Source organism: Etheostoma cragini, chromosome 17 (genome assembly GCF_013103735.1).
Source record: "Etheostoma cragini isolate CJK2018 chromosome 17, CSU_Ecrag_1.0, whole genome shotgun sequence".
In the NCBI taxonomy this organism is placed as follows: Eukaryota; Metazoa; Chordata; class Actinopteri; order Perciformes; family Percidae; genus Etheostoma; species Etheostoma cragini.
In genome coordinates this window covers 5,376,983-5,400,970 of record NC_048423.1, presented here as the reverse complement: position 1 = coordinate 5,400,970, position 23,988 = coordinate 5,376,983, and the positions used below count along the sequence as shown (strand labels likewise).

General features: G+C 38.4%; 3 protein-coding genes across 5 annotated transcripts in view; 1 reads left to right on the top strand and 2 right to left on the bottom strand.

Moving 5' to 3' along the window:
- kcnh1a (potassium voltage-gated channel, subfamily H (eag-related), member 1a) overlaps window positions 1–9,126 on the bottom strand; it is a 36,247-nt gene extending 27,121 nt beyond the window's left edge. Inside the window, exons 1-4 of one of the 2 annotated variants that reach the window (XM_034897577.1) lie at window positions 8,860–9,126; window positions 6,492–6,518; window positions 4,484–4,607; window positions 45–151 (exon numbers count right to left, since the gene is read on the bottom strand). In XM_034897577.1, the coding sequence (XP_034753468.1) occupies window positions 45–151; window positions 4,484–4,607; window positions 6,492–6,518; window positions 8,860–8,932 (331 nt within the window). In that variant the 5' untranslated portion in view covers window positions 8,933–9,126. The remainder of the gene's footprint in view (window positions 1–44; window positions 152–4,483; window positions 4,608–6,491; window positions 6,519–8,859) is intronic. The other variant, XM_034897578.1, reaches the window with a different exon arrangement.
- On the top strand, window positions 4,247–23,764 carry LOC117960056 (cytochrome P450 3A27-like). The gene is made up of 16 exons (XM_034897579.1): window positions 4,247–4,251; window positions 4,917–4,925; window positions 16,481–16,483; window positions 16,737–16,824; window positions 16,993–17,086; window positions 17,331–17,383; window positions 17,732–17,831; window positions 18,093–18,206; window positions 18,893–18,978; window positions 19,091–19,233; window positions 19,340–19,464; window positions 19,607–19,691; window positions 20,824–20,984; window positions 21,117–21,343; window positions 21,487–21,649; window positions 23,078–23,764. The coding sequence occupies exons 4-16, from the start codon at window positions 16,754–16,756 to the stop codon at window positions 23,150–23,152; spliced, it is 1,497 nt and encodes a 498-aa protein (XP_034753470.1). The 5' UTR covers window positions 4,247–4,251; window positions 4,917–4,925; window positions 16,481–16,483; window positions 16,737–16,753; the 3' UTR covers window positions 23,153–23,764.
- mrpl57 (mitochondrial ribosomal protein L57) lies at window positions 13,787–15,815 on the bottom strand. Of its 2 annotated transcripts, none has more exons than XM_034897582.1 (2): window positions 15,667–15,815; window positions 13,787–14,841 (listed from the first exon to the last, which is right to left on the bottom strand). In XM_034897582.1, exon 2 carries the CDS (start codon window positions 14,824–14,826, stop codon window positions 14,515–14,517), a length of 312 nt encoding a protein of 103 aa, XP_034753473.1. In that variant the 5' UTR covers window positions 14,827–14,841; window positions 15,667–15,815; the 3' UTR covers window positions 13,787–14,514. The 2 variants fall into 2 exon arrangements, with proteins under 2 accessions (XP_034753473.1, XP_034753475.1); XM_034897584.1 differs by having other exon boundaries at window positions 15,648–15,813.
- Window positions 23,765–23,988: the final 224 nt, after the last annotated feature.

Here is a 23,988-nt window from a genome sequence, read left to right as displayed (position 1 = left end):
CCCATTTTTCCCTTTTCCTCACATAATATGGCATTGCTACTCACGGTTTTTCTTGTACATTAGTATTTCAAACGAATTCATCTCATAATTCTCGAATGTTAGTCGCACTTTTTCCGTTGTGTCCTTGTCCGTGAGCTCCCCGTACATGAAGCTGGAAGACACAAAGGGAAACAACAATTTGAACATTTAATAGGCAGCGGCACATTGGACAAGCGTGCTCGTTCGTGCACTAAAAGAGTGTTGATCTGATGAAGGCTCAAATGTGTGAATGTCTTATTGCGATAGTTGCCAAGTATTCCCTGGTTACAGTGTGGTACTTTGTTCTGTTCTTCCATTTCTTTGACCACACCTTTTTACGTCTTCTTCATGTTTCCCTCCTAAATGGAACTGTATATTTTCTAAGAACCAAACAATATGCCATTTATCAGAAGCAGACAAGTAAACTGTGCAGACCAGCTACTGCGGGTTATTAAAAGATCTCTAGAGACCTACAATGCAGAATCAAGCTGTATTAAATATAGAGCAGAAGTAGATTAAAACTCATTGAAATGTGTCCTGAAAGCATAAAAATGATAAATGTAGCCTGATGTCTAATTGGCCGAATGCAAAGTACCTCTCAAAAACAAATGAAACCCAAAGATGGGTCAAGCGACCGTGCCCACATTAAACCGCGCTGCAGAGACATTCATCTCACTTTGCTTGTTACTGCCACCCTCAGTAACAGCTTGCTCCAGCATGATCTAAATATAACTCCCGAGTTTGTTGTGAAATGAAAAAAAAGAAAGGCTAAATTTAATGAGACTACATCCTGATGCTGCAGAGACTTTTCAGACCAGTGCTTGATGTAATATCGCTGAAGAATGTCCCTTTTCTCTTCTTCTCTCTCTCTCTGAGTCAGGAGAAATGTGACTTGCTTCAAAGACAAAACAATTCCTCCACTGACTTTCTTGTCATGCATGAAGAATTCCTACAGGTATGTCACTGTATGTTTACAAGATCTAGCAAAGGACAAAAAAAATGCACATTTGAGGAGACACAGAACATAGTAAGAGCAGATGAGATGGAAATAAGATCTTTGATCCACACACATCTGCAGCAAATGAGGCTCAGATTTTAGACTTAAACACTCTGGGGAGATGAGCACACATTTTATGTTTGAGTCATCCTCAAAAACATCAAACATCCCTAACCCTATCCCATCCACACTGTGAATATTTAATGGCCTCCTAATCAGGCACTTGGAGATGTGTTTTGACATTAAAAACAGCTAAAAAAGACCAAATGATTAAAGGTATAGAAGTGTATTTAAAGAATATAGGGAAGAACTGACACTGTAGCACAGTTCGTAAGTTAGGCTTTGAGCTAAATAATAACATCACTATCTACAGCTGAGGGTGACACCATTAGTTCTACAAGTATTTGGTCATGAATCAAAGTATTTAACAATTTAAAATTTTGACCTGATGATGCAGCTACATGGAAAGTTAAAGGATCACAAAATGATTACCATTTATCCTCTGGGGAAAGATGGAGGCCCATTCTCAATCACTGCAGATACATTTTAACCTAAACTAAACAATTAATACAGTAAACTATGCTTAAATAATAAATGTATTTTGTACATGGTTACAACCAGCATTTAATCAAATCTGTTACAGTGTAAATATTGACACACATCTCTTATCAGCCTTGCAAAATGCCATTGTTGGATTATTATCTGTATTCTAGTCATTACAGAGGTTTTGTGACGGTTTTGTTTTCGATTTATAACTTCATTTTTTTAGTTTACTGCTAACCAAGCTAGCCTAGCTCTACGGAGCTAATGTGTTGTTATATAACAATGGAAAAATGAAATCTTACTGTTACTATCTTAATGTACTTTCAATATTTTACTCTGTTTACTTGTGGACTATGTACGCTATATGTTTATTGATTACTGTGTTGTGCTTACATTGAAATCCTAATATTGACCTTTCCTTCATTGGGTCTACCGCTTACTTTAGAAACATCATTGCTTTCCAATTATAATCAATGTCAATGAATTTGCTGTCCAATACTGTTTCATTTTCACTGTTTCTTTCAGTAAATACAACAAAGGCTTGTTTGGTCACTGCATAGCTAATTATCATTTACTGAAATTGTTGGTAATGTTCAGCCATACATAGGATAAAACCAACTGCATATAAACTATTTACATGTAAACAAAAAAGAGACAATAGAATTTTCTCAATTTGGATCTAGAATACAGTCAGAAGATTTTAGTTCTGTTTTCATTTCTGTTACAATGACGAGACTTAATTTCATCTAGCATCCTAAAAATAAACCTAAAACAGATCGTCACACACTGTTCAATATTTGTATTGGCAAGTGTTCTAAAGCTTATGCTTAAGGACCTGAGGATCTAAATCAGTAATAGCCACATTTCTGGCTGTGACAGACGCCCTCTCCCACAACACAAGAAATGTCCCACGGCTTTCAAATCTGGCAGCACCAACTGTTTTCATGTGATCCCATTAATGTAGTGCTTACTGGCATGCTGTAGTGCTTACTGGCATGCTTATCATACAATAAACACAGGTCCAGAAACTAGTCAATCAAATATGTACACAAATCATTTAAATCATTACTTTTATGTGAACAGTTTTGGTGCTCTCCAAAATTGTTCACTTTAACGACTCCGGGTACACGGTTCCATGGATGCAGTCAGTCATGTGGACGCAGTTTCAGTTATTACAACCTGATATTATTACAGATTTGTGTCCCAGGTATGTGGTTTCTACCCTTGCAAGAAGTCTTTAAAAAAAAAAACATATTCTTAAAGCCATAGTGCATAGTTTCTGTCTCCTCCATGAGGAATTCTAAGTAATGACAACAACACTGTCGGCGCGTCCACATGATATAAGCCTTATATGACTATGCACGCACCCCCCACACTCCTCCACGCAGTTGTTAGTAGCCAATGAGGAAACAGAGGATTAAAAAACATGATGGATGAATTACCTTTACTTAAGTTTCTGCGAGCAAAAGTCAACTTACAACACAATCTTCTGAACATACTGAGAAATACAGAGAAGACTTGTGGGGAGCTGATAGTCTTAATTAGCTTTGTGTCAACTCATTTGGCAATAGCTTCAATGTAACAGACGTTTATTAATATCAAAAAGTTACGTAGTAAAGCTTTAACTGTCTTAAGTTATGGGAACATCCGTTGAGATGCTTTGCTTTAGGGATTCGGAAGATGTCGTTGATCCAGGATCTCCTCACAGTTGGATCTAGTATAAACAAAGGCCCCTGAAACTAGAAAACTGAGCTCCTCATATTGACCATGAGCACAGCAACCCTGTGGAGGAACATTGCCTGTATCCATGTAATTGTTTTTTAAGCTTGAAACGATAGCATGTTAGCATTTAAACACACTTAAGTAAGATGTTACAGCATAAAATGCTTATCGTTATTTCTTCTAAACATCAGCATGTTAGCACTAACATTGTGAGCATGCTGCATACAGCTCAAAGGACCGCTGTGCATAAGTACAGCCTCACAGAGCTGCTTACATGACTGTCCCTTAACCACAACAGACTGATTCAAGGACCACATTGCTTCAGCCAGTTCCCAGAAGCACATCTCGCTATTTGATTGGAAACTAATAGTTAAAATCTTTCTGTTGTACTGCTGATGCATCAACTCTCCCTCTCATCCTGCTAATTAATAAGGAATTATGCAACAGAATCAGAAAACATTGCACACATGTTGAGTATTTGCAGCATTGTTTCTCTTTCTCTTAAAAATAATTTTCCACAAAAATGAGCATGAACTGTACACACTGTACACACCTGCAACCGATTACATTATCCTCCTCAAATAAGCTTCTCCAATTAACACAGAATAAGGGTGCTCTGCCTGGTGGTAGCTACAAAATACAAATAAACACAGGAAGATACAGTAGAAAATAGCTTCTAGACTGGCATAAAATAAATTCATTGTATTGTCAGGTAAACTAATGTCAAACCACTACAAAAGGTCCAAGACTATGATGGATGCAGGGATCTAAATGAGAGCTCCACACAACTTTTTACTCCAGGCATATTTAAAAAAGGGAAGTCCTCCTTTCTCACAATGTAGTACAGTATAACTGCAGGATTATTTTAGCTTTGTCAGCCAAGATGAAGCTCATCTGAACTAGTTCTTGCATTGTATCTGTAAAAAATAATCTGTAAAATCATTCAAATTATGCCAATTCCACAATAATAAGTATTAGTCTTATTTTAAAATTGGTTAGGGATGTGTCTGTAATCAATATACATACACACACATATGTGACTATACAGTATTTATATGTGTATATATATATATATATATATATATATATATATATATATATATATATATATATATATATATATATATATATATATATATATATCTTACCCCTTTAGTATTTGAGAACTGTATTATGCTAAGACACACAGATCCTCTTGCCTACCTGCAGGTGCTGCTTTTCTGCATCACCTCTGCTCTGTGGTAGCCCGACAACTTGCAGAAACCATCATTGCTGTAGACGATGGGCCAGTCTACTATCTGAGCATTTCCCAGAACAAAGTTGGTATCTGATGGAAAGTAAACAGGGAAATGGTTGAACACTTGAAAGGTTGCAGTTTTTCTTAAAAAACAATATACAAATACAACTACTTAAACTAATATACTACTATAGCTGGGGTTAAGAAAAGGTTGAGGTCTATCATATATCTACATTAAAGTCAAGGATTGTTGGAGCTGCAACTAAAAAGGAAATTGCAAAAAAAGTTACAGTTATTCAAAGAGCGACAAGACACATAACAACAAAGCAAATGTTAGGGCAAAACTAGATTTGAAATTTCATTTCTAAGTGTCCAACCTTGGAACATTGTATTGTAAAGCATACAGTTGTTTGTAGATTTCTTCATAGATTCTCAACACACATTTACAAGGAAGAGAAACATTAAGGATATATGTGCTTCAGCAGTTTTACATGGCCATTATGGGCTGTTCAGTGACAATACGGTGGAGGTAATCTCCTCATCATGGACACAAAAGTATGACTTCATGCTGTATATGTCTATTTAAAAGTTTTTTGTGAAACATATGTCTTGTTAAAAAATGTGCTTTGTCTTGTAAGGTTCTCCCCAAAGACTAAGTAACCCAGCCTTCGGGAGTTAACACACTTTGAAGATTTTCATTAGTGTCCATAATGGTCTACAGCCCTTTACACACTCCACACTTACACACAAATAGGCCAAACACAAATTCTTGCTTATGTAGAAAACATCCAAATGTCTGCTCACTTTACTTCTTATCAGTAGTAAGTTGCTTGTTAGGAGTGCTATTCACAAGAACATTTTTTGTAGATTCTTTGAGTGTTCAGACTTGGTTAGCTGTTTTAGAGGTGGCTGGGTTGTGTTGTGGTTATGAGGATATATTCCTTATTGGCAAGTACACTCTACATATAGTAATAGCTGTCACAGCAAACAGAATCCTATTTTAAAACCTTAGCGATTTTATAAGTAGCAGTCACATACTGTTACTCAGTGTCATTACTTAAACTCCAAATAGTCCTCATGTCACAATCCATAAAATGAATAGATAACTTAGGTGTTTTTTTTATTTTAAAAGCCAGCTTTTTGAACTAAGAATGATTGTAACAAGCATACAAATGATTGTAACAAGCATACAAATGATTGCGTTGTGCAGTAATTGCCATGGAACAAATCTGCAAAATATTTGCCTTGGCTTTAAATAAATGGCTACAAAATGAATGTTTGTTTCAAATGTGCACAAACTTTAAAAGCAAAGGAATTTGTTTTGATATTTAAAAATGCATAAGAGTAAAACAATTCTAAATCAATCCACATCATTTTAGCGAAAAGCAAATAAAAAGGAGCAGATGCAATTGGTTTTAAATGGCCCATCACAATGATGATAACTGGGGTTAAACTCTTAAAACATTCAAATCTCTCTGTATGGCAGATCTCAAAGCAAACCACTCTGCCACAGTATGCATACAGACTACAGCAATGTGACGACAGCAGTAAAAGAACAGGAGAAGAAATAAAAAACACCTGGCAAAAAAACAAATTTATACCACATATGAACACACCCACACAAAAGATTATTGATCAAGTCAAAATAAAAACACCTTGAAATGAAAACTCAAGGCATGAGAACACTGACAAATACGACGCACAAGATGTTCCATGCCAACGTGTTATTTTACAATGATCAGATGAACATTAATCTTGCGAGTAATAAAAGTCCAAAGCTTCATTATTGTTATTAGGCCTAGATTTGCTTTATGCAGCAAATTTTCCCAAACATTTTGAATAATCTCAACATGTCTAATTCGTTAAGTGCTTTGTAAATAAACAGCATTTGGTATAGAACATTTAGTGGTACATTAAAAAGAGATAGATAGTGTAAAGAAAACAAGCAGCACACCAAACTAAACTGTATTGTACCTGTCTGTCTATGTGACAATGTCCAAACTGAAATGTTTAAAAAGGAAAAAAGGTTAACGGATTACAGTGAGAAACATCTGTTGAACCTGAGTGGAGGCTACAGGCTAAAAACAATGCAGCTAATTTGTGAAGAAACTATTACATTACAGTTATACAGAAATGGGTGTGATTATTACTGTCGACTCATGCTAATTAAAGCTGCATTCATCCATTTTTGGCCACTAAAGGAACAGATAAACTCAGAACCAAGCTAAAGGACACACAGCTGGCCTTAACTGTTGTGGATAACATATTAGCATACACTTTACTTACACATGCAGCAGACTTATAATCACTTAGCATTCATTTGGAGTCATGTTTCTGGACATCATATAATTTACTTGCAGCAGAACCACAGTGGCCAATATGGTGCACAACTAAAACCAGTTGTGCACTATACGACTGCTAGCATTATTGGGCTAGCAGTTACTTCACCAGCTAAATTAACTGTGTCTACCTGCCTACATTTTCTTTGCTGCTCCGCACCTCAAAACATTTAAACGTGCAAATAAACTTTATAATATAGCTACGTAGAATATAACTAGACCCAACAAAACATTTGACTGAGGATTTCACGGGTTACTGTATGTGTCAATTAAGTGGTTCAAGAACCCCTAATTTTGGATTATTGGCTACATTTCATGTCAGAGTCCTAGTTGCAGCCAGGTCTATGTTTTTGTTCATGTTTTTAATCATCGACACTCAAATGGAACAGAGTCATTATTAAAGTTATTAGTTGCACCTGTGCATTTCCTGCTCTGACAGGTTTACATGTAGAGAAGAATGTTATGTAAAAACAGACTTCTGTATGTCATTCCTTGTATCTGAAGTTCAATCTGACGTTAACGTCAAATCTGAAATAGAGACAAAAAAGTACACTCTAATCTTTAACATTGAAAGTTATGTAAAAAAGAAACATCTCACTGATTATGAACACCCCCCCACCACTGTGTCTCTCACAAGTCACTGGGTCTCAGTGGCATCCTGCACATTATAGCCTCTGCTCTTTTCTTCCTTGTTTGGGAGAGATTAACTGTTCGCTAACCCAATTTTATGTATGATACACCTACTGGATCTAGATTCTCACACTGTTCACCTAAAGAAAGCCTCACTCTGGAGAGATGTATTCACCCTTTCTGAACAAGTTCCCTTTCATTACAAAACATTTTAATGTTGTTACATGCTTCATGGGGCAGACTGACAGCAAGGCCCAAAAAGGGCACACACCAACACACAAGCTGGTTTGGCATACCTCTGGGGGAACTGACCATAAATTATAGGTGGCAGAAAGAAAAAAAACTTGTTTTAACCAAACCCATTCTCCATTAAAAAAAATGAAGTCATTACTCAAATCCATTAGCTGGTGTGTAGCCAATGTTGTCTTTAAATGTGGTTTGGTACAGAAACACAGCCAATTATGCTGGTTCTGTTTTACAGCTAGCTGTCCAGTGGCATAACTCTCTCCTGTCTGTCCTGTCACTTCCTATTGGATCTAAGAAAGGCCAAATGTTTAATGACACCCAGATGTCCAAAATACTGTAGGACCTACATGAGTTTCATGAGCTTATAAACATGGTAAACTTTCCTCACACCTGTACAGCACAGTGTGCCCTAAGTGGTTTGGTGAATCCCATTTTTCTCACTAACAAAAGTTATAGACTTAGCCAGTTGGAGGTTGGCCTCCTGTTCAACACTTATTCAGATACTGTTGGTTAATATTAGCCATTAAATGCTCTTTAAGGGCTAAGACATTAGCAACAAAAATCTAATAGTTTCATTTCAAAACTAATCTGTGGCTTAGAGGGGAATCGTGCTGATGTTTTCCCACCAGAGATCACGCAGGTCTGACTGAATTCTATGTCTTTAAAAATGCATTATATTTACACTTCGTGCTCCTGCGTTCGCAATAAGCCTGTAGAAAGTATACAACAAGATACGTCTGGTCAATATCCTTTTTAAATTAAGACTTTCAGAAACCTTTTGACATCAGTAGACTACTGCACGACAGTAACCTGCTGTGTTTTTCGCTCTCCATGCACTCCTGCAGGGACTGGCTACTGGAGCACGGTCGGAAAATGAATTCAGTCAGTCTGAAAATTATTACTAGTATAAAGTGACTTTTTTAACACGTTTTTTTTGTTACGTCGCTCAATGAAAAGAGGAACTTTTTAACGAACTAATTAGCCTCCTTTGTTTTTTTACGTAGCCTAGTTGATTGGCTTGATTAGACAGGCTGATGGTAAATGAACGTGCTCATGTTCTAAATACAGCTTTAGTTTGAATGTTTCGATCCTTTAGTTCCATGTAGGATATCAATCCTCACCCTTACCGTTCGACCGTCTGACAATGTTCTCCAAAAAAGTATTCTGCGGGGCCACAAGTCCCCTCCGACCCCCCGCCATCCTGCCTCTACTCTCAGTCGTCTGCAGGTGATCCTTTACTCCTCGGTCTTCCGTTTGTCTTCATGGTCTCTCCGGCTCTGAGATGCTGCGTGGATGTCTCAGTAGGAGCTGTTTGTCTGGTGTGCTCATCGGTTACCTCCTCAGCCCGGTGCAGCGGCGCCTCCTAACGCACCTCATCATCCAGGAGACAAGAAAATGCATGGACGCACCGCACAGGAGGGGCCGGGGCTCTGCTCCTCCGCATGTGCCACCAACACGACCTGGAGCTCCATCTGCTGGATCAAACCATGTGCAGGATCCTGCATGTATGGCCCTCAGTAGAGTCACTGTAGGCCTACATAAGTACAATTCTGAGGTAGCCTACTTGAGTAATTTCAGATCTACTAAAGTAATTTCATTTTGCTACTTTATACTTCTACTCCACTACTTTTATTAAAAACAATATAGCCTATACAGTATGTATGCCAGGTACTAAACTTTACAAAATATACTGCACATACCTTTGTAAAAACACATATAAGCTTATAAAATGCATTGTTAAAAAGGTTTTTGCCATTTTCTGTCATTCAAGGGCAATTTTGATGCGGAACAATTAGGCATACTGTACCTTTTGATAGTTTAAGTACATTTTGCTGACAATATTTCTGTCTATTTACTTGAGGATGATGCTGAAGAGAGAGGTTAGGTTTAGGACTACTTGTCAACTAGATCACCCCTTTTATAGTGCTATATGCATAACACTGATGCAATAATAATAATAATACTCAGCAGAGTGGATATGTAAAACCAAACTGAGAAAAACAGTAGGCTACAGGGAACAGGGAGAGCTTCCTGCAGTCGACCCAGGACGAGTGTTAGTTTTATGTATTAATCGCTTACAGTCAGGCCTTTGAAATGGTTGTCCCAAAGGAGCAGCAATACTGAGACATTGAATTTTTACCTTTTGACTCCTGCAGTAAATTGTCTCTTCCAAAGATTACATTTCCCCGCCCCCAGCTTATCCTGTTCAATTATTATGGACCCTGCAGTTCCCATACTAGGACAGACCTCAAATAATTCTTCCAGTAACAAGACTTCCATTATAATCAAAGAAATACACAAAAAAAGACTGAGAAAAAGCTAAAGTAGAAATAGGTGTCTCACACCTATGGTTTCTCTGCTTGTTTTCTATCCTCTGTTTGTTCATTGGGTTCATGTGTTGACAAATCAAACTGGATGGCTACTATGGAAACCAGCAAGGCTCTGTGTGCTGCAGAGAGGAACAGGATATCACAGTTTTATGCCTAACCAATTAAAAAGGTTAAAAAAAAATACCTGATGCTGTTGTTTCTTTGTCCACTTAGTCGTAGAGCACACATCTGTTATGGCTCGCAAGGGGAAGTAAAGTGTTACCACTAAAATACAAAATAGCCCCATGATAGTGGCTCTAATTAATGGATGAGGATGGCTGAGTCAGTGTTTGCTCTTTGTTTTATTGCACACACTTTCTAACTTTAACCCTAAAAGGTCATAAAAAAGTGCAAAGGACGACTTTAATAACATTCCATTAAGATGACACTTTTATCCATTGCAACTTATAATTGCTATATATGTCAGAGGCCGCACGCCTCTGGAGAAACTAGGGGTTAAGTGTCTTGCTCAAGGACATGTTGGTTGAAATATCACAGTGGGAATTGAAAACAGGTCTCCCACGCCAAAGGCGTGTGTCATATCCACTGTGCCATCACCACCCTATACAATAAAACTACCTGCTGCTTAACTTTGTTATTTAATGATATATCAACTAAGCAATCTATGCCACTGAATATACCCAGCCATTATGTTTCTGCTGCCCAGTAAGGATCCCAGTAAAGGTCATTCTAAATGACAAATTTCCACCCTGTATGTTAAACAATGACTGTAAGCTATTTAGTACAATCCTTGCTATGCACATGGAGTATCTTCATTAATTCATATTGATCAAGTAGGGTTTAATAAAGGTTGACTTGCCTCCAACAATGTGAGATGACTCCTTCAGGTAATGGTGACAGTCTACAGCATCCAGCCATTACCACATCGCTGTATCCTGAGAAAGCAGATAAGGTAGAAAGGCAATACATTTTTATGGTTTGCCTAAATTTGGTATTGGACTAGTCGTTATCAGTAGAATGAAGGCCCTCTTTAATAACCCTATTGCTTCAGTTAAAACTAATGGCATTATAGCTGAACCTTTTCAACTCCTCTACCCAGCAGGGTTGTCCCACTTCCCCATCCCTCTTCACTTTGGCCCTAGATAGAACCTCTAGCATTAGCAATCAGAGCAGAGAGGAAAATCGCTGGCATCAAAATTTGAGGTTGTGACTTTAAGGCCAAATAGATTTACCAATGACTTGTTATTAACATTATCACAACCATAACAGTCAATTACACAAGTGATGAAATTAGTTGAGGAGTTTGGAAAGTTTTCAGGATATAAGGTGAATTTCAGTAAGAGTGAAGCCATCCCACTTAACCGCTTGACCTGTCCATCACCTCTTGGTTCTGTTCCCATCCAACGGAAATCACTTCACACATGTTGGATTTAACACTGAGACTCCATAGATGAGATTTTTGATTTGCATGGTCCTCCCCTTCTTCAAGAGATGGGCAGTCCTACCCCTTTCATTCTGGGGCAGAATAGAAATGATTCAAATGAATATTTTACCTAGACTGTTATTTCTTATATTAGTGATACCTCTCAAATTCCCTCCTTACTGGTTGAAAGAAATTAATAAATTATTCACATATTCCCTGTGGAAGAATAAAAAACCCAGAATCAGCTACAAAAGATTAACCAGACCTAGGAATAGTGGAGGACTGGGAGTTCCAGATGTTATTTTCTTTTACCTTGCTTATAATGCTAGGTTTCCTTTTGATGTGGGCTTGTACATGCAACAGTGAATTAGCTAGTTGGAAAGGGATTAAGGAAAGCATTTTATCTGAAAAAACCAAGTCAATCTCATTATGTGCTCTATGGTTTTACCCTAAAACCAACTTGAAAAAGGTCAACCCTCAAATTTTTTCAAAGGGCCTTCCCTACCATCATGCCCTATATGGAATAACACCTTATTAATAGCTGGCGGTGGAACACTGGCAAATATTGCATTGCAAGGTCAATGTATAGGCCTATTGGGACAGATATTAAAGGATGGTGATATCGTACCATTTAAAGGTCATGCTTTTTGGATGCTTTTATATAGACCTTAGTAGTCCCTCTAATACAATATCTGAAGTCTCTTTCCCACTAGAGCCAGTCCGACAATGAGCGTTGCTTAGTATGTGCCATTTCTGAGTCTCTACCTTTTGAGGAGGAGAAGGGGGGGGGGGCAAGGTGGAGTCTGGGGGTGTGGCCATGACAAACTGCCACTTTACTCTTTTGAAAGCCATGACTTCTCTCTCTCTCTCACATAGATGGGACAAATTCTCCAGGCGGGCAAAGCAGAAAAAGGGGAGGGGAGGTTTCAGCAATGGGACTTTGCGGGGGCTTCAAGCTGATAGCTTTGCTTCACATAGCCTTCTTCGGACTGTAACAGTACTCAGAGGTAACTTTGAGTTTTCTTTGATTTTCCTGGAGTTGATCATTGGTTGAGCTTTTGCCATTTTGGATATTCTTCAATATTTTCTAACGGTAGTTGACCGTTTTTTCCCACGTCGTTCAGGCTTTGGATGCCATTTCAAAGCATTTGAAATTATTTTGGCTGAGCAGCCTATCATTTTCTGCACCTCTTTATGTTTTCCCCTCTCCAAACAACTTTTTAATCAATGTCTGGAAGGAACTATTTTGCAGAGTATTTCAGTGTGAAATGCACTTTAACCAGCATGCACCACATTTGCTTCCTTCCTTTCTTAAATATGGGCCATAATTGACACCTGTTTCTTCCCAGACTCAATCACCTAACTAATTGAACACAGGGCAGCTATAATTTTGAACATGCCCCCTTCAATTACAGATTCAAGTACACAGTTGAGCAGCATGCATGTCATGACTGTTGGGTCTGTTGGTTTTCTATGACTCTAAAGCATTTACTAGTAAATTATTAGCCATGTAGAAAAATCACTTCTACCCAAAAATATGATTTAAGAGGTTAGTGATGTTGGAGTGGTAATATTTTAAACACAAGTGTACAGTATATACAATATTGTCCACTGCATCTTTTGACAGCTTGCATAAATGGGAGAGGGACTTGGGCATATCTCTGACTAATGCAAAGTGGCAAATGGTTACTCAAAAGCCAACAGCTTTATCTAAATGTGTAAAATGCTACATTCTTCAAATTAAAGTACTAGGGAGAGTGTATACAACCCCAAGCAGACTTAACAAATGGACAACTCCCTCTCACATCTATGTTGGCATGGTTGCAGTGAGACAGGGTCACTGATACAGCTCATGTGGCAGTGACCCGCAGTGAAGAGGTTTTAGGAAAGAAGTTATATCTAGATTGTCTTCCATTGTAATTGTAAAAGTACCACTATGCCCACTCATCTGCCTTCTAGAATGGGCTGCATTAGACCACTATGAATGTGAGCAAAGAGATGAAGGACCCTGGAGCTTAATAAGGCTATACTTGGATGAACTGGACATATAAATGAATGCCATAATGTTTCTGCAACAGCAGACCCCCTTGTTGAACTTTTTATTGTAATGTTTGATGAGTTTGTGGTCTTGTGTTTTATGTGGTTTGTGTTGTCAGAAAATAAAAATCCAAATAACAAAACAAACAAAAATTAAGATTACCTGCTCGCTGACAGTTATGTATTAGTGTTCAAAAAGGGTAATGTAATAGCAATAACCTTTATCAGTCAAGTCATAGACCCAGTATCTTGCATGTGAACAGATTGCAGATGTAAACTGAGGTTTAATTGAGGGTCAAATTCCTGCACTATGCTCTAATAGCCACGGACTAAAAGGTATTAAAATATCATCCTATTTTTCCAAACAGAAGCAAATTATTAAGATTTAAGAGAATCACAGTGCTCCCTGTACAAAGGATTTACATTTTATAAGAATCCATTAATGAAGTGAAAGCATTTCCATCAACCTTGAAATTGTATTCCTTCCTGCTTTTTCTAATTTCAAAGATTCATAAGGAATTGAACACTCTAATTTCAGCTACACATGGGCTTCATGACAGCCACAACCCTTTAATAGATTCAACGTAAAACAGCAGAATGCATATTACAGTGAAATTAACCTTTCAGAAAATGACAATTTTGCCCCAACCTCTCTTGACTACTAATATAACTCCATCAACATTTACCTCATATAACACACTTCAACAGTCCATCTACTTACAGAGTTTTTATAACTGGTGGGATGCCTGGTTTTCTGAACTTGAAAGCGCATTTTGTTAAGGCGAGCGAAAGTAAGGTCCCACAGATCAGGTGAAGAATGTTAAGCAGTTTTTATCCAATGAGTTGCATTTCAACTTTTCACGGTAGCTTTTCAGTTGACATACAAACTCCTGCACCTATAAATACACATAAAGAAATCAAACTTTCTTTCACACAAACGTGATATTGTCACATTATGAAGATAGTATTTGCATGTAATTTCTCAGCTCACATTAACTTGACCATGTCTTAGTGATATTCAGATGACTCAAGTGATCTTTGATGTGCTTGTGTTCAGGAAAATTAGCAAATTTGGCCTCCTTGATCTTCAACCAGTTCTGGGCTCTGCGCTCTACGGCATGGCAGTACTCCTGCTCCGGAGTCATGTATGGCCGGCTGATCCAGTATTCGTTCTCAGCCTCACGCTCCAGATGCTTAAGCGTATTGCGTGTCATCTGCCATGTGATCTGTCGTGGGCGCCGATACTTTCCAATCCACTGCTTCCCGGGAATGCCTTTCCGTAGCAGGGTGAGGGTGAGGAACATGGTGGCAAATTATTTCTGAAAAGTCAAACCAGTTTAAAAAAAGATCAGAAAAAAAGGTGTTCAACACAGGTATTATATCCTAGTCATATCCCCAAATGACAACAGTACAGACGCGTTCGGTTTTATAGACCTTATTTACAGAAGACATTTTGACTTCTGCATTAATCAGCAGCTATGTGACAAGGATCACATGATGTGATGTATAAGAAAGAAGTGTTCCAAAAAAATTCTGCTGGCCCAAAGTTGCTTTAAAAAAAAAATGTATATATATATATATATATTGCAGATTAAACAAATAGTGGGAAAAAACTGTGGCATTGTTAAATTCAATTGTAACACCGTAGAAAACACCTTATACAAAAGTAATTCTAACAAAGTACAAAAATATGAGCTAATGAGTAGCTAAGCATCGAGTTTTTAAACCGGTTTTAACAGCAGACATTATGACTTGTCATAGCAGGAGAAGCACATTGTAGTTTCTTTCCTCCACTGACACAGCAGACAGCGTGAGATTTATATTAGACAGTTATATTCACATATTAAAAAATGTGTACATTAAACTTAAGAAATACATAATTTAAAAGGTACAATGTACGTTAGTGTTACTCCCATTACATCTTGTACTCTCCCAGAAACGCTTTGTTTACCTCCGTGAAGTCAACATATGACCCCGATATGACAGCTCGTGCGTGTGCAGCGGGCTAAACAACAATGTGAAGCTAGTAGGCTATCTTAGCCGTAAGCTAACGTTACAAACCAAGGGCAACTTAAAATAAGGCATAATTTAATACTTATAACAGATACACATTTGTAATACGTACATTTTGTTTGTTACTTCACCTTCTAACTATGATAAATGCAGCTCACTTTACGACGAGAAGATGCGAAAAGAGTCCCAATCTAGACGAAAATCAATGGGGAAATGAGCCACGGGTGGTTGGGGGTCATTGATTGAACATCCGGGTCATCTATCTACGGTGAAAGAGGAGGCTCAAACAGGTTCAAAACCAAAACGTTTAGCGATTCTTTACCCCCAATTTAAAGCGCTACATTGTGTGTATTAGCGTTTAATTATTACAAGGAGGACATAGTGCGGTGCTTTGAGCCCCAACATTAATTTATTTGTATTTTATTTTTCTCTTAATTGACACAAGTCAGGATGAACCAGTTGAACATAGTAGCAGAGAAGGTTTAGACGTATAAATCTATATGTTCAAGCAGTAAAAAGGAATCACAATAAAAATAAAACAATAAAAACTAAGAAGAAATAATAAAATAAGAATTATACCAAATGTAAATAATAAAAAACAAACAATATGATAAACAAAAATGGTCTTCAATTTAAATTAAAGGTTGTAGGCCTACATTCAAGTTCTATTCATGCACTGTTACACCTTTAGCCGTTATTCAGTACATTGCAGGGATTTACAACCGAAATGTACAAAAAGCATTAAAAACTATTTTTGCATATTAACAAACAGTAGGCCTTTAAGCATCAAACATACATTATTGTAATTATAGCATTCGTTTTTAATTTAAACGTTACCATTTAAATAAACTATAAATGTCTTTTGTTTGCTGGATAATCATCTGCATGGTCAGAAAAGAGATTATATTAGATAATACATCCATGAACCAAACTAAGTTGTTGGAGTGTGTTTGCTTTTCTGACTCCATCTGAGTGAATTTAACAGTCTTCAGTTGGAGTCCACCCATCACCGGGGCAAACAGTTATACTTGTTTTCCACACTGACTGTATAAAACACACCAGCACAGCCATGAAATGTTGTCATTATTCATGCAGTGTAAAACCCGAAGGATTACGTCATAATACAAGCCTCTATATGCGCACTTTGGGAAACTTCCTTGATTACTCCGCACGTCCGCCCTGAAGCCTCGGCACAGCACAGTTCAATCGGCAGTCAACATGGTTGTCTTTACCTTGTTTTCAGCAACCACCTGGACTTTGCTGGCTCTCTTCTTCACCATGTTGATACTGTGAGTGGTTATTTCTGTAACTGTCACAGTTGTAGTGCAATCGAGGTGGTCAGTTTGGCGATTTACTGCACCCTACCATAACGATTGCTTCTTAAAATGTTGCAGTATATTGCAAAATGCCTGTTCGAGTATAACTTTTTTTGTTCTTTTTCCATGTTTATAATGTAGGTATGGCATTTGGCCATATAGGTTTTTCAGAAAACTGGGAATACCAGGACCAAGACCGTTGCCTTTCATTGGAACAATTCTAAACTTCAAAAAGGTAAGGCGCACACATGCAAACACATCTTAAAGATTGGTGTGTGTGTGTAGGTTAAGGAGTTGATGCATGTGTAAATTAGCTGACAATGAATTATTTTATTTTTTTATTACTTCGACATATCTCTGCAGTCCCCGTAACCTGCCCTTCACTTTGATTTTTCTTATCTTGTACATTTGAATGATGCAGGTCACCTGTGGGAAGCTCTGTGGTCCTGTTGAACATTTTGTAATGACATTTCTTGTAGGGAATACTGTCTTTTGACCGTGAGTGCCAAGCCAAGTACGGGGACGTCTGGGGGTGAGTCAAGGCCAACACCTACGGAAGACGTCAGTGGTAAAGGTTGTACTCAGATAGCCTACTTTACTTAAGTAGAAGTACCAGTAGGCTACAAACTAGGAGCTGGGGCCCCTCTCAGGGTCCCAACATAACTCAGAAGGGTTGTGAGATGATAAAGGGGACAGGACAGAAGAAGTTTTTTAACTTGAAATATTTCCTCTTTGGGCTGTAAATAATTAAATTAAATGATTTGAAAGCAGAAATGTCTGGTTTGCTGGAAACGTGATATGACTACATGTTTGTTCTTGAACATATTAATGTTCAATCAAAAGCTTACAGTTTATACTATGATGTTGTGTTTTTCTGCAGGCTGTTTGATGCACGGTCACCACTTTTAATGGTGGCAGACCCTGAGATTATTAAAACTGTTATGGTGAAGGAGTGCTACTCCATGTTTACCAACCGCAGGGTAAGAGAAGCATCTGAGAATTTAGTAAAAAAATGTACAACCAAAACTGAATTGATACACTGTCTTTTTATTTGAAACTACAGAAGGGAAGTTAATTTTATGTGCAGTATGATGATTCAGCTCCTATATGGGAAGTTACATAATTAGAGCAGAGACAATTAGGTGTATGATATGATAAGAGGATATATTGGAGGAAGCAAACTGTAAAATTATTTTGTACAAGAATGTAAATATTCAATGTAACTGATGTTGTGTTCACAGGAAACTATAATCACAGGACCTTTGTCTGATGCAATTACAACGGTTAAAGATGAAAGGTGGAAAAGAATACGGAGCACTTTGTCACCGTGCTTCACCAGCGGAAGACTGAAACAGGTCAATACTGTGTTGCTGCAATCTGCTCCCTTTGACCTAGTGTTGGCAGTCATACAAATGTGTTTTTATTAGGGTTTCAAGATATGAGGACAATATGCGATAACATTGTTGAATATGACAATAGGAATATAACTTGAAACAAATAAACCAGTTTTTAAGTTACATTTCATGTCTGAGGTCACGCAACTCTGGAGAAACTAGTGTCTTGCTCAAGGACACATTGGTAGATGTATTAGTGGGATTCAAACCCAGGTCTCTCACACCAAAGGCATGTGACGTATCCACGGCACTATCACCCACCCGTAAAGCATACTCAGTTCTGCCTTGCATTGCTTGTTGAGTTAAAACATGAAAGGAAATTATGTCCAACATTCTTTTATTAAATAACTTTCAAAAAGGCTCAAAAAATAGAATTATAGGTACATTTTTAAGTGCCATTTTCTACTGATACTCACTTGCAAACAATTAAAGAAATCCCTGAGTGCAATATCACAATCTTTCAGGATATGTTTTATTGCGCAAGTTAACATCGCAATGACAATAATAATAACCTTATATAATGTGCAGCCTAATTTATGTCAGTTGTACATGTCTACAGTATGTTCCTATGGGAGAAGTTGACATCAGTGACTCAAATACTCTCGGTATATGTACAGTACATTAATAACATTTCTACTTTTTTAAAGATTTTTCCGATTGTTGCTCGCTATGCAGACCAACTCACAAAAAAACTGGAACAAACCAATTTGGATGAACCCGTCGATGTCAAACAGTATGTTGCCTAATCTATTTTATGCCACCATATCATTGCATTGTTTGTCATAAAATAAATAAACAGTATTGCACATAGTCCATGTCCTTAAAAACCCACCTCTCTGCTGTAGATTCGTGGCACCTTATAGTTTAGATGTTGTGACCAGTGCATCTTTTAGTGTTGAAGCAAACTCCATAAACAATCCAGATGACCCACTTAATCTTCATCTCAAGAAGATTCTCAACTTCAGATTGTGGCATATTATTTTCCTAAGTATGTATTCCTTTTTACCTCTTATATACGCAGAGATACTTTAACAATACGAGTACCTTGGGATCACCATTGTGCAAATAATGGCAAACAACCCTTCTCCTTTCAGTGATGTTTCCCTTTGGTGCCAGCCTGATGAAGCTCCTGAAAATTGACATTATGCCCAGACTAAGTGTGGATTTTTTTTACAATATCATCAAGAGATTCAAAGACAAGCATCGTGAAGAGACATCTGTAAGCATTTGATCTGTACCAAAGTGAAAAGAAAGTTAAAGCAATAGCTGACATTTTGAGAAATATTCTTATTCGCTTCCTCGTCAAGATTAAGATGAGAACATTGATACTAATGTCCAGTGTTCTCTCTGTGCTGATCTAGAATCAAGCAGACTTCCTGGAGGTGATGATTCAGAATGAGATACCAGAAACAGAGCTGAAGAGTGAACACGATCAGCCAAGTAAAGGTATGTTTGCATCCCAGTTGTATTTCACAAAAGTCAAGGTAAGACTGAGTTGAAAAACAGTTTCCTCATTAAAATTGTTCGGTACCTTCATCAAGACATTACGCTTAAGAAAAATACATGTGTCTGTTTATCAAGGCCGTAAACATGAAGTGAACTTTTGGGGAGGGGGGGGGGTTCTAAATCTGCACCCAAATTTTCTAACGATTAGTCTGGACAGTGGTGCATTACACAGATACTGACTGACTTAGACTAGCAACATGTATTAGCCCAGTGTTTAACAAATGGGGTATGCATACCCCTAGGGGGTACTTATGAGTACTGCAGAGGGTACGTGAGATTTCTTTCTCTCAAAAATATGTTGTTGCATTTAGAGCACATTTAAAAAAAAAAGTGGGGCTACCCAATATATATTATGATTACTGCCTTGCTATTTATAAGGTGAATTATCTGACGGGCATTATTCCACAATTTTCTGACATTTTATAGACCAGGCAACTAATTGAGAAAATATCTGTTGGATTATGTGATCATGATCATTTTGACGTTGGCTTTGAAAGTGTCAGATGTACACATTCAATTTGTGCCTGTCAGTATATCTAAACTCTTTTTAAACTTCTTTTGACATTAAAGGTAAATTAATATTCCACAATAACGACATCAGTAGCAAGGTAGCTGTGAATAAGATAAGATAATTTGTTTATTAGTCCCCAATGGGGAAATTACTGCACTACACTCTGTGTACACACTTTTTGTTAGTACTCACACACAGGCCTGAAATACACACACATGCTCAGGGCCTATACATGCACTATACATGGAGAGATGTCAGAGTGAGTGGGCTGCCAGCTGAACCAGCGCCCTGAGCGGTCGGGGGGGGGGTACGGTGCCTTGCTCAAGAGCACCTGGCAGTGCCCAGGAGGTGAACTGGCATCTCTCCAGCCACCAATCCACGCTCCCAACTTTTTGGGTCCATACGGGGATTTGAACCAGTGACCCTCCGGTTCCCAACCCAACTCCCTATGGACTGAGCTACTGCCACCCCCAGAATAAGTTTGGTGCGAAAAAACATTTCAAAAGGTTTCCGCTTGTAAAGTAGTTTTCATGCTGAACATTTCACTCTTTGTTGTTGTAGGTTTGACTGAACACGAGATTCTCTCCCAGGCCTTGATTTTCATCTTTGGGGGCTACGAAACCACCTCTGTCACTCTTACTTACATCCTTTACAATCTGGCCACCAACCCTAAAGCGCTGCAGATCCTGCATGAAGAAATCGATGCCAGCCTACTGAGAGATGTACAGTAATTTTGAATGTGATGTGGGACACTTGTTACTTCATTTTTTTAATAGCTGACTTCATAATTTGTTCTAATCCTTAGGCTATCTGTTTTTATTTGTTTTGAAGCCTTCTTTATCTTTTGCCACCAGGCTCCCGTTTCATACGAGGATCTGATTGGTCTTCAGTACCTGGACCAGGTTATTTGTGAGTCACTGCGTTTGATTCCCACTGCACCTCGGCTTGAGCGAACATGCAAAAAAAACGTCACAATCCATGGCCTTACCATCCCTGAAGGAACAATAGTTGGGATTCCTGCGCACATGTTACACATGGATCCACGCTTTTGGAGCTCACCTGAGCTATTCAGACCAGAGAGGTAAATGCACACTGTACTGAGGTTCCATTCATTCCATTAATGAACCAAACACAAGGTTGACACAGAAGCCATTCTGTAGCTCTGCTTTCCCGACGACGACTTCATGACCTTAAGAGTATCTGTGTTCCCGTCTGTATGTGCAGGTTCAGTAAAGACAATGGGGATGAGGTGAACCCGTTCACGTACATGCCGTTTGGGCTCGGTCCTCGTAACTGTGTCGGGATGCGCTACGCTGTCCTCACCATGAAGATGGTTCTTGTCAGTCTCCTGCAGAGTTACACGGTGGAAACATGCAAAGACACTGTGGTAAGAATAAAAGCCCTGACACACCAACCTGTCGGCCGACGTTCGGCAGTAAAAGGCATTTGGACTCGCTGCCTCCCCGAGTTGGTCAAAAAAAGTTCCTCGAAACACACCATAGCGACGCCGACCTGAGCGTATGTTCTGCGCATGCGCAAGACGTAATACGTCCCCATAACAGCATGTGGCGCTAATCTGTATTGTTGCCCAAAAGAGTTAAACCGCATCATGTGGGTCTGGATGCTCCCGGATTTAACCAAGGGTTAATGTTATAGATGATAATCAGATAATGTTTCGAGGACACTGCATGAGCTATTCCACGCTCGTAGTTGTAGCGGTCTGCCGTTAGCTTGCCGGTGGAGGCTAACATTAGATTAGTTAACAGCTAATTTGCTAATTGCTAGTCATTTCTTTTACTGTCTATAGATTTTACAACCAAGGATAATGGCAACTTATTTGGAATCCTATCTCATATTTTACTAAGATATTTCACCAAAATGTGTTTCCAAAAACATTTTAGGCGAGAAATAGGGGGCGGCTGTGGCTCAGTGGTAGAGTGGTTGCCTGCCAATCGGAAGGTTTGTGGTTCGATCCCCGCCCCTGCAGTCATTGTCGAAGTGTCCTTGGGCAAGCCACTGAACCCCAAGTTGCCCCCGGTGCTGCGCATCATGAGATGTAAAAGCGCTTTGAGCAGTTGTTAAGACTGGAAAAGCGCTATATAAATACAGCACGTTTACATTTACAAATAGGCCATGCAGTTGCTGAATGTGTCTTAATTTTTGATCGTCAAAGGTCAATTTAAAAGATTTTTTTCCCGCTCATCCCGCTCGTCATTTTCGGGTAAGCACTCCACCAATCAGATTGGTCATTTAGTCCGACTGCCCGCCTTCCGATTCAAGATGTCAGGTCGGCCGAAAAACATTTTTCCCAGAGAAAACTTCATCATTCACGTCACTTCCTGTGGGAATTTGAGGTGGAAAACACTAGATTTTGCTAACAGTGACACGTTGTTGACAACTTACGTTTGATGTACGCGACACCTGTCGATGTGCTGTGCGGCAAATTTTTGGTATTGTGGCCTGTTATATGTTTTCACACACCTGATGCTCTAGGCTACAACCAACAGTTGGTGGCAGTCATGCAACAAGTTGTTATGCCAGACGGCAATATAACAGAAGAAGACCACGCATCATGTAAGTGCTGGGAGTTGTAAAGTAATACAACGTTATCGCGGGGGCAGTCCCTAATATTCCCAGGTGGCATGAATGCACCATTAGTCACTGACCTTGCCAGATTGTCCGACGGCCGATTATCGGGTTGGTGTGCCAGGGCCTTGACACTACACACACAGCAACACACACATTAATGTGCATTCAGACTGGCATACTTCTCTGCTCTCCTGTTGCTGATTTTATTTTACATTCCCCTCATCAGATTCCGTTGGAGATGGACTGGCTGTTTCGGCCGAAACAGCCAATAAAACTCAAGTTTGCTCCCAGACAACAGTAGTCTGAGAGAGCATCTCAAAATATACCTTGCTTCTATTATAAGATAATTCCTATCAAACTCAGATGTTTTAAAATGTGGCAAATGCTGACAAGTTGAGATTTAATGTTTTGTCAAGTGTTTATACTACTGACACTCATATACTCAGTACTTAACTCAACGCATCTTGAAAAGCAGATTTTTCTTGCAATGTTAATGAATCTCTCTTATTTCCTTAATTTCTCTGCTTTTTATACATTTTCTTGAATGTTTATTTTTTACTATAACTTTGTGTTTAAAAAGCACATTTTCTTTATCTTTTATGGTAGGCTTTTTTTTTTATTATATACTCTCATCTGTTGTTTGTGTCAGGGTTGGGACCTCAACATTCCATACGTTAAACCATACTCCACAATGAACTTTAACACAAACTTTAAAGGAATAGTCAAACATTACAGTTTTTATTTAACATGTTATCCACCAGCGGGTTGTATCTTCAAAAGTATTTTCGTGATCTCACAGTCACAGATGTATAGATGTATAGATCCGGAACAAAACATTTGCTCATTAGCAATAGTTCCACGGACACCATTATATTGGAGAGTTTGAATTCAATAAACTAATTCATCATAACAGCCATGGCACAGAGTAGGAGTCACAGATTGTATACCTTTCTTTAATATTTTTACAACAGGTTACAAATCGGATCCACTCTTCAGAAGGCTTTGTGAAAGTTCACTGTAAAACAGCTGGAGTCAGTTTTTATGGGGTATGAATATCTGAGGTTTCCCAATCTACATTCATAGCTTAAAACAAGTGATGCAAATGGCCGACAAATAATTATTTGAAAGGACATTTAC